The sequence below is a fragment of the Dicentrarchus labrax genome, unplaced genomic scaffold, assembly GCF_905237075.1.
Source record: "Dicentrarchus labrax unplaced genomic scaffold, dlabrax2021, whole genome shotgun sequence".
NCBI classification, from domain to species: domain Eukaryota; kingdom Metazoa; phylum Chordata; class Actinopteri; family Moronidae; genus Dicentrarchus; species Dicentrarchus labrax.
The window spans coordinates 28,033,789-28,046,929 of record NW_026136719.1 but is presented as its reverse complement, the minus strand read 5'-3'; the positions used below and the strand labels follow the sequence as shown (position 1 = coordinate 28,046,929).

The following is a 13,141-nucleotide window of genomic DNA, read 5'->3' as shown; positions in this document are numbered from 1 at the left end:
AGTGCTTTATATTAAATGTTGACTTTTTCTTTTAATAAGTGCTAGCAGTGGATTGCATGTAATATGAATTATGGACTAAAACCAATATTAAACTGACTTGAGTTTACAGTGATGTGACCTTTTCTCTATTCAAACACTGACAAAGAGACATGGGCGCTGAGCTATCAGCTGCCACCAGTGTTTACTAAGACACAAAATGCGGCAATTAATGTTCACTGGGAAACAACATTTCTAACACAGCACACAAGGAAGCCGAAGTTTTTACTTAATTAGTGAAATATCTCAACATAGATGGATTGGCACAAAATGTTGTACAGACATCCATGGTCCCTAGAGGTTGAATTATAATAACTCTGGTGATCACTTTTCATCACACCATCATCAGCTTAAATTTCAATTTGTACAGTATATTGGTTAGGACTAATTGCCTGCAAAACTGATGACATTCCCATCAGCCTCAGCCGCACTTTATGATTAAGATGGTTTATATGGTGAACATTATACCATCTAAATATAAAAATATTAGCATAATTGTAAGCAGGTTAGTAGGTTGTGTTGTTTTCACAATTCACCATGTGTTATAGGAGGCCTTTAGAATATTTCTGTGGCATTAATGTGAGTTTTAATCTTTATTTTTCTATCTTGGTAAGTTTTACTGCTAATGTACTTGCGCTGCTTGGGATGCTTGCTCTATTCTCATGCATAATTCATCTTATTTTTCATTAGAAATTCTTCTTAAAGCCTGCTCTTATAGGCATGATTTTATTAAATTATATAACTAACATCTAATACCACTAATACAAACATCTGCAGTACAACTACAGCTGCTGCTGTTAGTGCTGTTTCAGCGTATATGGTTACTGATGCTGATAACAATGATGGTAACACAGAGTTTTGACGGTTTCCATGTAAACAGCAGCTTTAATTGAGTTAGAGACAGGAAGTCAGTGTTACCTCACTGTTCTTCTTCAGCAGTAGCAGCAGGTTGGCGTTTCCTCCCTGCACACAGACAAAAACACACACTAAGTACTGTACAGCCAGAACACAGTAATGCACCCACATACACACATTCTCTAGTGTGTCATTGTGTGTGTACAGTACGTGCATGTGAGCATGCATACACTGCAGTATATATGGCTGTGTGAATGTGATTATAGCGTGGGTGTGCTGTAAAAATCTAATTGTATCTGGGTATAATTATGTAAAGTGATACAGTAACACAGCAGTCTCGCAGCTGCATTTAAGTGACGATGGGTTAAACATCTCTAAAAATGTATTCGCTTTTACAAATACCATAAACTAATATAATAGAAAATGTAATGCTTGAATTAACTGTGCATTGTATCTTTAATGATCATTCTGACTTCTAACAGCGTACCACAGTGGCTTGCCTCTACCAAACATTCAAGAAACAGTTATGTGCAGTCCAGCTGCTGGATATGTGCAGAATATATGACTACAAAGTCCAGTGCAGAGCTACAATAGCAGCACCTAAAGGCAGCCCATTCATTTTCATCCACTATTGAATTCTTATACAACTGACGGTCGCCATTAGCAACAGGACCTGGCAGGAAGAGTCAAGAGGCTAATTCACTGGAGGGAGAGAAGCGGCTAAATTCATCTTAATGGTATTGTTAATGTTGGAGGACAAATGCACCCCACGCATGGCTTGAGGTTCTCATTGAGGCGTGGGGGCATAGCTGCTTCAGAGTTAAGAATAATTGGCTGCTGAGATGCCGACCTTCTTTAAAACGCTGTCGGACTCCGTCCTGCGCAGATCTCCTGCTGTATCCTCGCTCTCGTCTCTGTCTCCACCTGATATAAAGGGAAACCACAGGAGACCAAAATTGAAGCAGGCAGCAAATAATCCACATTCACGTCTACTGGGAGAGAGTATGAGAACAGAGCCACAATGATATGGAATATTTAGCATCTTTAAATATTGTCACATGTTGAAAAAAACGTTTAATGTCTAATGCAAGGCGATCACAATTTACTGATGGTGTAACAGTTGGGTCAAGTGGTCTTTGCTGTTGTGCACTTTTCCACACATAGCTGAGAGTCTGTCAACAGGTGTCCACTGCAATCCATAGGTATGCAACAAAATGTGCATGATGAACAATGATCAGTATTAAAAGTAATGAAACAGAACTGCAATATCCAGTTGCAACTGGACCACGGTCATTACCAGGCCAACAAACACACACAAGGATAACACATAAAATACATGTATTATTACCATATTAGACAATGAAAAGCAGCAAATCTTCACAACTGAGAATCTGGAACAAGCTAATTTGGCATTTTTTATATAAAAAAAATGAATTCAGTATAAAATTAGTTGCCATTTAATTTTCTGTTGATTAATCCATTAATTGACAAATAATTTAATGTATTTATTTATTATTTAAATGTATGAATCAGCTCAATTTTACAGCCTTAACATAAAGTTTGATCCCTGCAGTGACCAATGTTGTGTTCATCAACTGCTTAGAGTCTGCAGTGTTTCCCCCTGTCCAATGAATCACTGGAACTGGCTGCAACAGTAATTGCTTGCTTATTTTTAGGTCTTTAAAGTACATGATAGAGAAACGCCCTAAGATTTAGTTCTGATTTTGTTGATAAATATATTTAATGCATATGAAAACTATGGTTGTTTTTTGTGTTCATTTATTTTTCATATTTCTAATACCTTGCCATTTCCTTTCTCATCTGCTCACACAAATCCATTCACCTCCTGAGAACTCCTTTTCAACCAAATCTCAACTGACAGTGTGTGGTTCAGTTGACTCCACAATCTCTAATATTAGTTTATATAATTTTGACAAAATGCCTCTGACATTAATATTTGTGTCTATGTTTGCTTTTTGAACAAAATAAAGAGGCATACTCTTAAAAACATCACACTGATAAAAAATCAGTTCTCCAGGTGCTGCTACTGATGTAGAAGTCTAGACCTCTCATGGCTCAGTATCTGCCACTCTGTCCCACTCTGAGCTTCGCAAGTTACCAGTTCAGAGGCATCGCCCCAGGCCACATTCCCCTCAGGAGGCATTGGCTTTGCTGTCCAAATACTCGTCTAAAATGTTTTATCTAACTGCACTGAACAGGGGCATTGTGGGAAGTACTGGGTGTGGTGCCTGCTGTTATGTGACCCTAAAAATCAGTTTTCAGGTGAAATATTTTACTTTTGAAATGGGAACTGGGCTTTCAGCAGTGTCACTGCACATTTGCAGTCGAGTCATTGAGTCGATGCAGTTATTCGCTTCAGCAGGTCAGGGTTCAGTGTGTTTGATGGTTACAGGTTTCAAACATGAAGTCTGGTTGACCACAGTCTGCACAATTTCTGCATAGAAAACAACATGTGGCAGCAGACTCACTCTTACTGCTGTGCATCTGGTGACTGTCGAATCCTCCGAAGGTCTCGGCCCGACGGGGCAAACATACCGGCCCTGCGCCTCCTCCCTCCTGGACGCTGGCCATCGCCCCGCCTAGGCTCCCGTTCACTAGCGCCTGTAACGTCTCCACTGTCACACACAAACAAACACACAGAGGCAAACATCAATGTGCAGGTCAGTAAGTGAATTATCCTGGCTAACTGTGTTACAGTTCAGCTCTGCACTCATGAATCCTACCAGGCACTTCTGCTTTCAAGCTGGTATTGGCTCCTGTTGCTAAGCAACTATTGACAACCTGTTTGAACCACAGAGCTCTTTTACTAAAAGTTTAAATATCTTTACCATCTGAAATTATGGAAACTGTGGAAAGACACATACAGTATTGGTATTCACATATGTATACAGACCATGCAGCGCTGTGACCTTTTCAATGAAACTAAGGAAAAACAAAGCCGTTGCTGGTGGATGAGAATTCACAGTAAAAGACAATAACCTCCAGCAGAAGAAATTACATTACTGCTGCCAATACACATATCAAGTAAGGACAATTATTGCCCCGGGCTTTAGAAGGAGGAGGTGAAAAATACAATCTTTAATAGTGTAGCTAAACCTTTCCTGCTAGTTTTAAAAGTGAACCCACTGTAGAAGTTCTCCTTCATACATTTCTCTTGCATTAGAGCTGCAAACAATTCTTAGTTTAATGTCACTTACACAACCTGTAAACTGTAGAACAAATTCCTGGGATTTTGTGACTAACTACACCTTTTTGTGGAACACTCTTTGCCTGCAGCACTACTCTGAAATCATTAAGCACTTGCTGCATCTGTGCATAGCTTCTCAGTCTTCCCCTACGTAGCTCACAGCTCTGACCACTAGAATGCAAATACACTGACCACAACACAACTCTTGGTACATCAAATATATGAAGAAATAGTGCTTCATATTTACACAATACTGCACTGACAACAGGTTACACTGCTATCCTGGATCGTTTTCAGTCAATAATATTTTTCCTACTTTCTTAAAGACCAAGAAATTAGTTTTTGGTTAGAAATCTTATTTTCTTATCTTTTAGTAAGTTATCTAGTCCAGTAGGTCTAGTAAATCTTTCATAATATGAATATAAATTGAAAAAAATGAAATTGCCCTGGAAACAAGTGATAATAGATTCCATGATTCAACAAGATACAATTGCTTAAGAATACTTTTTGACACACTCGACTCTTCTTGAAATACTTTTTTGAAGAAGTTAAATTTTTCAGTCAACAAAAATTCCAGAACTGCTGGTTTAAATTTTATGTCAATTAATGTGCAGAGAATGTGTTGTGCTTTTCTGTCTTCCTCCACATTTCATTCTCTCTTTGACACAGTATACAGTATCTCTCTCAGTTCATGCTGCTTTCCTCTCATACACATTTGATGAACAGGGCTGCCATAGCACCAAACAGAGCTGGAATAAAAATCCTAAAACAAATTGATTCCTTTAATGTCTCCCGTACAGTGTCTTTAAATCATCCAAAAACACAATCACTCAGGCTCCGTTAAGATCCAACTACCAAACCAATTACTGTTCAGGAGGAAAGGTGACTTATTAAGTGTGTGCTCATTAGTAACAGGTTTGATTAACATACACATTGGACTAGTACTTAGTAATAAGTTAGACTGCAGACTCTTGTGTAGTGTACAGTTCAATTTCTATTTAGGTGTGAGGGGTAGTGGTCATCAAGAACTCAAAATAGGTGGAATAATAAGTCTTTTTCACAGCAGACATTGTAATACCATGAAAATCACAAGCGTCATTAATAAATGATAGCTCTGTTCAGTGTGGATGATGATCCAGTAGGGTCTTGTTATTGTGCATGTTGGCTCACTGACATGGCTTCCTGGGACACTTAATATGGAACGGAGATATGATCATGATCAGACATGATCCACAGATTCAGTGTGACTTTAGTATTATTATATTATTATTAATTATCTCCAATATCCGTTGTGAATAAACAACAGTAAATCCACTTAGAGATTATAGTGAAAAGCTACTCCTAATAACTCCAGAGCTTGCCACAGAAATATCCAGTTTTTCAGTTTTCTTCAGTATCAAAGTAATCCAGCGATATTTGTATCCACATCCATGGGTACACTGAAAAACTAAAAACTACTAAAACTAACTGGCTCCATGGCAACATTCCACACATTATGGGGAAGAAATCTGACAGGGCCGTAGTGTTATGTAACCTACTGTCGGACATATTTCATACTTCATATGTGAGAAAACAAAACAAACAAAGCGATAATAATTTACCACAATGATAGTTTCACGTGTATGGAAACTGAGATAAGGTAGCGTGTCTGCTTCTCTCTCTTTCTATTCAAAACTGTTCATTCTGTGTGATTGTTAAAGCTCGATGAGCAATGCATCTACGGCATATTACACACATTACAAACTCTCTGTCTTACCTTCCTGCAGGGCATCCTTCATGACGGAAGCCCCCCTGGGCGGCTCCAGGCTGCAGGCTGACCTGAAGAAAGGTTCGGCCTGCCGGCAGGCCTCCTCGCCTGCGTTCAAGCCCTCCCACATCCCCCTGAAGAGCCGCACCTTCTCCTCCAGCAGAGACATGATCTCTGTGTCCTTCTGCTTCAACAGATCTGACCAACAGAGACAGACAGTGAGGAAAACATTTTGTGATATTGTTTCTCTGTTTTCTTTTACATAAACACCCTAAACGTGTTTCTCTCACCTCTCATCTCCTTGGCTTTAGTCTCCAGTTGTCTCTTGTCATCTTCTGTCTCACTGGGAATCCCTTCGTCCTCATCCTTCTCCCTGTAAATTATAATAAATGATTTATCAAACAAAAATTACTGAACAATTATTTAAATAAGGATGAATGAAAAAATAACCATTAGCTTCAGTTCAATCTACAACCAATCAGTCGACACACTTTCACTAGACAGGGATTAGACAACCCTGAGACAATGTGATGTTTTTGATGGAAACAACAGACAGAACATCAGTGGAAAACTGTTTTTGTTTTAATCTCCTCCATTTCTGCCAATAGCCTGATCTCAATTTTATATTTTGACACAAGTCAGACAGGAGAGGAAGAGAAAGAGAGAGAGTACTAAATCTCTCTCCTTCCCGCTGGCTACAGTCGAATAATCCTCTGCTTATAGTGAGCTGCCCTTGAAGCCAATCCAGCATTAGACTGTCCCTGAGTACATCCCATCCCCAGGTAGAGTAGTGCTAATCCTCCTGACAGCAAAATGCTCTGTCGCAGCTTACTGTTTGTTACTATCTAGCAAACTGGGCTGGGTCTAACTCCTGGGTTACAACACAGACATACCACAGGTGAACCCTAAGAGGCCTTATGGGTAACCTTATTAGGTTATGGGTTGAAGTAAATAGGGCAAGATAGGTTAGGGGCTGAGTTTGGGGTTACATGCTGAGGTCAAACTAAAGTAAAAAATGGCAAAACTTGTCTTCTGGCTACAAAAGCATTAAATCATTGAAATGTTTTTCAGTTAAAATGCCTAAAGAAACACATAAATGAATCCCACTTACATGGACTGCATGGCTTCCTGGATGAGCTGCATCCAGGTGTTGCGCTCGTCCTTCGTGCCGGCCAGGACCTCCATCATCTCTGGCTTCTCTATCCCTGCCGTGATGAGGAAGAGGCCGCGCTCTTCGTTTGCGACCTCCCTCACGATCAGCTTCTGGAGGGAGATGACCGTGGAGCGCTGGTCCTACAGGGAGAGGAGGGGAGGGATTGATGGAGGCGACAAGGGAGGATGACAGTGGGAGGGTCGAGGAGGAAAGGGGGAGGGGGAAAGACAAATGTTGATGATGGGGATAGGATGGGAAAGGCAGGAAGACGGGCGGGTTGAAGAAGGAGGGGGAGAGGAAGAGGAAAAGGATAATTATGGAAGGGGGCAGGAAAAGGAATGAAATGTGGTGTGGTGAAGAAGGCCAGAAAAAAAGGGAATTATTAGAGGAATGAGTGAAGAATGTAAAAAAAATAAAGGGGAAAGAATAAGGTGAAATGAGATTCTGGTTAATGGTATCATCAACGTCAGTCAGCTGACTTCTAGAGTCTCAGCTTGCTACCTTAAGGCTACAAACACTGCAAAGCACAGTTTAGTGCACTATCACCACAAACCGCTTTTATTTCTCCTCTATCCAGTAAAACTCTGACATTGTAACCACATCCCAACGTTTTTCCTGCAGTCCGAGGTTTTAGGAAAAGGTTCAGATTATTTAAGTCTGTCTTTCTACTGTGACTATTCTGTAACAATAATAGGAAGAAAAATCCAGAGCCAAAGTTCTGTGAGAAATGTATTTTACTATCCTTTCACTGCAGCTCAGCAAATGAAACTATCTTTTGGGAAAACATGGACTCCGTACCAAAGAGACTCTGGATGATACCCACTTGACTTGGCTAACTCTGACTCCTGGAACCTCATATTAGCCACATTTAGCTTCACAGGAATACTTCCTGTCCGAGTGAACTCTGACCTCATTGCTACTGGCTTCTAGCACTGTTACTGATCCTCAGAACTAAAGCTTATTCTGCCCAAAACTCAAGCTGGTTCACATGACTGCCATCCATTAAAAACCACATGTTATTCCTCTTTTCAATGTCAACAATCTCAACTCAAACATGCCAAGCCGTTTTTAATGATGGATGTGATTATTATGCCACAGGCCTGCCTCGGTTTTCATTCCCCCTATTGTGTGTGTGTGTGTGTGTGTGTGTGTGTGTGTGTGTGTGTGTGTGTGTGTGTGTGTGTGTGTGTGTGTGTGTGTGTGCCATGCCATGCCATGCCATGAAACTGTGAGTCCTTTAAACATGGAAAAAAGGACTCCAACCTATATGATTTATCACAGTTGGATTAGATGCTGAAGGCCAGAAATGCTTTATGAGGTGCAGCTAGCTAGATAGCTAGCTAGAGGCAGGCAATATTACACAGGGGGAAAGCTAAGCAGGCCAGCTAATGCTAACAGCAACAACAGTGGGATAGGAAAATATGACAACAACATATCTGGCAGTGCTCATAAGATCTTTATTACTGGAGGAAAAACAGAGGGAACAGCAGCAACAACAGAGGGAACAGAAGGAAGGGCGGAGAAAGGAGAGAGACATAAAGAGACAAAAGGAGAGAGGGAAATGACAGCAGGATCCTACCAGCATGGCGAAGACATATTTCTGGTCTTTCTCTTGGAGGAAGACGAAAACGTCTGATAGTAGCAGAGCGTGGACATCTGGAGAACAGCCAGGAGAAAAGTAGTTGTGGTTGCATAGGTGAAAAGTTAAAATACATTCATATATTTTCACATTTCCAAATTTGACATATTTACAGAGAGAAAGAGAATTTGCTGTCAGTCAGTAAAGCGTCTCCTTACCCTTTAGTCTTCCCTGGCTGTTCTTCAGCTGCAGCACTCCATCGTGGATCAGCCTTCTCCTCAGCAGATCCTCCCTGGCGAAAATCTGACCGCTCTTCATCATCATGATGGACTTGCTGTCCATGCGGCCGTGAAATTCCTTCAGACGACGTCTTTTTTCGTGCTCGTTCACCTTGCTGTCAACCGCCGCAATCACCTCCTTCACAAGCCGAACAGAGTCCGTCAGGTCGTCGTACTCTTCCTCGCTTTCTGTGTTCGACATTTGACGTGAGAGGGTTAGACAGGCAACAGTGGAGCAGTCTGGTCTCAGGTTAGATTCCAACCACAACATAAAACACTTAGCCCCACCTGATTACTGATGGGATAGAAATCAAAGCTCACAATTAATTTGTCTCACTTGTTTTATGCGAAAAGTGAAGATTTTGTATGCAGGTGTAAAACCTGCAGAGGCACAAATTCAGGGAAAGCCATTTTTGTTAGGCAAGTCCATTTGGTAATTTAATGGCTCCAAACTAACACACTTGAACTAGATGGGTAGAGTGGCACAGCTGAGGACGTGTTTATGCGCAGCAGAAGGTGCAGGGAAATTTCTGTACCCATTTTGACATTTAACTGTGCTTACATTTCCACTCATTGACAAACCTCTTATTGCAAATGTCATTGCAGAGAGCAATGCAAGCCTTTTTATGATTTTAGTAGGTGGAGTTGGACACACAAACTTCTATAAAGTCCCCTAAACTTCTTTCATGTGTGTCGAGTTTCGCTTTTTTCATTTTGACACAATCTCTTTTCCTTCTCGTGTGTACCTGAAACGCACACTGACTGAGCAGACTGAGCTTTTCTGAGTTTGAACTTGTGGTCCACAAAACTTTAAATGCTCCTCCATCTTGAGAAAAGGTACTTTCCTACTAGCGAGATGATTGTATCTCAAAAATATACACTGTTCTGCCCATTTATCTTGTCTGCTCAAGTCATTTGTATGGACACTTCGGCCACACTGTCTCACCAAACAGTTTCTGCTTGATAGGTTAATTAGAGTAGTTATTCTGAACACATGTTCTCAGTTCAAAAACCACCTTTTATTTTTCTACAAGGGTCATTTGACATACCTCAATGGGATTTTAGGATGTAGAGCATACATGTGCTTAAGAAAGCAAAAAAGATGATTACCTGTGTTATTGACTTCAATTTCTGGTATTTTTAAATGTATTATGGTAGTCAGAGATGCAAACTCATTGTAAAAACTGCCACCCAGACCTACTGTTTCTGTTGCTTATCAGCATATCAGAGCTGTGGTGTTCTTCAATCAAACTGCACTGACAAATGTTATATATTTCACTATAAAATTAAAGATTCATGAATAAATAAGCAACAATCAGAGTTAAACTTCAGTATTAATTATTAAGGGCTAAAAATCTGCTCCACCCAGACTGTATGGGGATGGTTTGATCAGTTTGACAGTACTGGAAAGATAAGCAAACAACCTCACAACTGTCATCAGATTTTGATTCAAATGTTGCTTAACTGTGATTGATGCACAGAAATACTTAACATGTGTTAAACTGAGCCCCCACGCCCACTTCATATTGGCTTGAAGAGTACAGAGAAAAACATCTCTCATGTGAAAAAATAAAAACTGTTACTAACCAACACTGGCGCACCCAACTATGTGCTTATGTAGGAGCCCATTGTTTAGTATAAGAAGCTATTGAGAAAATCGTTTTTTAAGCTCTTTAGAGAAATAAATCAAAACTTTTTTTTGTTGTTGTCGAGAGTTGCGTGAGATGACTGATACCACCCTTGTGTGTCTATGTGGTTAACTTAGCTTAGCACAAAGACTGGAAACAGGAGGAAACAGCTAGCCTGTCTCTGTCCAATGGCAATAAAATCCAGTTAGCAGCACCTCTAAAGCTTACTGATTAATATGTTATATCTTGGTTTTTTTTCCATACAGAAAGTGTAAATATGTGCCTGTTACCTCAGTTGTTTTCACTTATTTCCAGACTATGTGCTAAGCTAACCGGCTACTGGCAGTCGCTTCGTATTTAGCTGAGAAAAAGATCAACACTACTGTCATATCTTACTGTCTGCAAGAAGGCAAATAAGTGTATTTTCCAAAGCTTTAAATGTATGTCAATATAGTTTACATTTCTGTAAGTGTAGTCTCTTTTCTCTCTACTACTTAGCCACTATTGTTGCTCATGCTAAGCTATGTGGCTCATCTGGCTTTCCCAAATCAACTGAATTCAAAAGCTTTTTTTAGAAGAAGAGTAGAACTGCAAGAAATAAAATCACCAGTGGCCTGTAGGTCTGCACACTGAGAAAAGCCCCATAGTCAATACGTCTCTGATATACATCTTGTGTATTTAGCACTTGGGTTTTGGACTGAAGATGTAATATTTTTCCCCAAAGTGGAATATTTTCCTCCTGTGGTTGTTGTACTTCAATGCTCCTGAGCACCAAAATACTATCTCTAACTTGTGAGTGTGCTGTGTTATTTCCACTCAGTATATATCAGAGTTGGCAGGAGAGAGTCTTCTTAAAGCACCTTGGGGATTAAGTCAGAGCTCCCCCGTCCCACATAGACTATAAACAGGCTTTGGGGAAGGATTAGAGAGAATGTACACAGTGGGAGGCCAGCTGACGAGAGCTGCTTTAAATCAGATACAAATATGGTGTGAAATATTTCAGCTCCTCAAAGTACGCTTGATCTATTATTCTAAAAACACCCATTCGACATATGTTTCAGTTTTATTAAAATATATGAACCCATGTGTGAGAAATTCAACTTTTCAGGAAGTTACCTAAAACAAATGACAATGTGAGTTGCTTTGCAGTATTACGACTGACGTAGACTGAACTGTATAGGAAGAAGTTACATTTAATCCTACTGAAAAAGAACTGATGGGGTACTATATGACATACAAATATTTTAGAACTTGATTCTCTAATAATCTATAAGCTAGCAACATTTTCTTGATATTAATGCAGTGATTGGCCTTATTCTGTCTTGTTTTCTGTCACTTGTTTATGGGCAAATCCTTTAGATCAAGAGATAATTAACGCACTCCAATAGTAGAGAGTTTCAAGTTGAAGAAATAACTTATGATTGAATGTAAGATTTTTTCCTTTACTCTCTTCCAATCACTATTTTGTGACAGTTCATTGACAGTTGGAAATAATGTGTTCTGAATTGTGAATGTTTTGTTTGTATATTTTATGCAAGGTATTAACAGTGTGAAACACATTTGAAAGTCACCAGTAGAGACTACAAAGTAGCAAAATAACACAGAATCAAAGAAAACAATTGGGGACTAACAAGTCTCCCTACATAATGCCTTGTATAATGCATCTAAATATCTTCTGAATCATAATGTGTTCTTACAATCTATTTCTTGCTTTGTTATCCTGGTCTCATAGTCTGTTATTTCCAGGGTCGTCCCAGTTAAAACAAACAACCTCCTTCCAGTTTCCCCAGTTCACATTATTGTGCACAGACATTAAAAGCACAGATGAGCGAGAAGTTGACATGAAACTAACCTTTAGTGTGCTGCAACATTCTCTGAATCAGCACAGGGTACTTTGTTATCCTCTGGGTCACCAGCAAGATGCATTCTGGGATGCCAAGCCTCCGCACAATGCTGCTACTCATCTTTTTCTGGAAGAGAACAACAACAAGTGCTTTAGTAAAAATGCCCACACAACAGGTGGCTCAAAACCAGACATGGTTTCACATAAGCACTGGAAAAACTATTTTGCTGTAGAACAATATAGTAACAATAGTCAAGAAGGTGTTCATTGTGTTTGTGGATATGACACAGACAGTAAAGACAAAATAAGTACTGACACTTAAAAAACAACAAAAATAAAAAACTGTCATGGGTAAAATGGCAATATGTTTCCAATACATGCATTCAAAAGACTAAAAACACAAAAGAAAAGCATGACAGAACAAGGAGGTTGACAACTTAAGTAGCACAACACAATGTTTGTTAGACATCTATTCAATGAAAAACCATCTTGTCTGCAGAACCAGTGCTGAAATCTAAGTCTTACTTTGATAAAAGCCTTGAAGCGTTTGTCTTTGGTCAGAAGGTCCTTGTAGAAGTTCACGGCTTCGTTGTGGCGGCTACAGAATTTTCCGTAAACCCTCTTCATGCTTTCACCGTTGGATCCTGAGAACTAGAGCAGAATTGAACAGGCATAAGTACACAAAGCAAACACTGGCAGAGCAAAAACAAAAGCTATGCTAGAAAGCTAACACTGCACTGAATGTAGCAAGTTACAAAATTAAGTAATTTGTGGGTAATATTGAGTTCTACAACAATATTTAATTCAACGAAAG

At 39.7% G+C, this 13,141-nt stretch overlaps 1 protein-coding gene across 10 annotated transcripts in view; it reads right to left on the bottom strand.

Annotated features, from left to right (window-relative positions):
• The window catches only part of LOC127351306 (A-kinase anchor protein 13), a 99,429-nt gene that overhangs the window by 7,042 nt on the left and 79,246 nt on the right, over window positions 1-13,141 (bottom strand). For all 10 annotated transcript variants that reach the window (XM_051378652.1, XM_051378651.1, XM_051378648.1 and 7 more), the window contains 10 exons: window positions 12,853-12,978; window positions 12,337-12,454; window positions 8,797-9,045; window positions 8,579-8,655; window positions 6,958-7,139; window positions 6,137-6,219; window positions 5,856-6,044; window positions 3,381-3,527; window positions 1,742-1,815; window positions 955-999 (listed from right to left, as the gene is read on the bottom strand). In XM_051378652.1, the coding sequence (XP_051234612.1) occupies window positions 955-999; window positions 1,742-1,815; window positions 3,381-3,527; window positions 5,856-6,044; window positions 6,137-6,219; window positions 6,958-7,139; window positions 8,579-8,655; window positions 8,797-9,045; window positions 12,337-12,454; window positions 12,853-12,978 (1,290 nt within the window). The remainder of the gene's footprint in view (window positions 1-954; window positions 1,000-1,741; window positions 1,816-3,380; window positions 3,528-5,855; window positions 6,045-6,136; window positions 6,220-6,957; window positions 7,140-8,578; window positions 8,656-8,796; window positions 9,046-12,336; window positions 12,455-12,852; window positions 12,979-13,141) is intronic.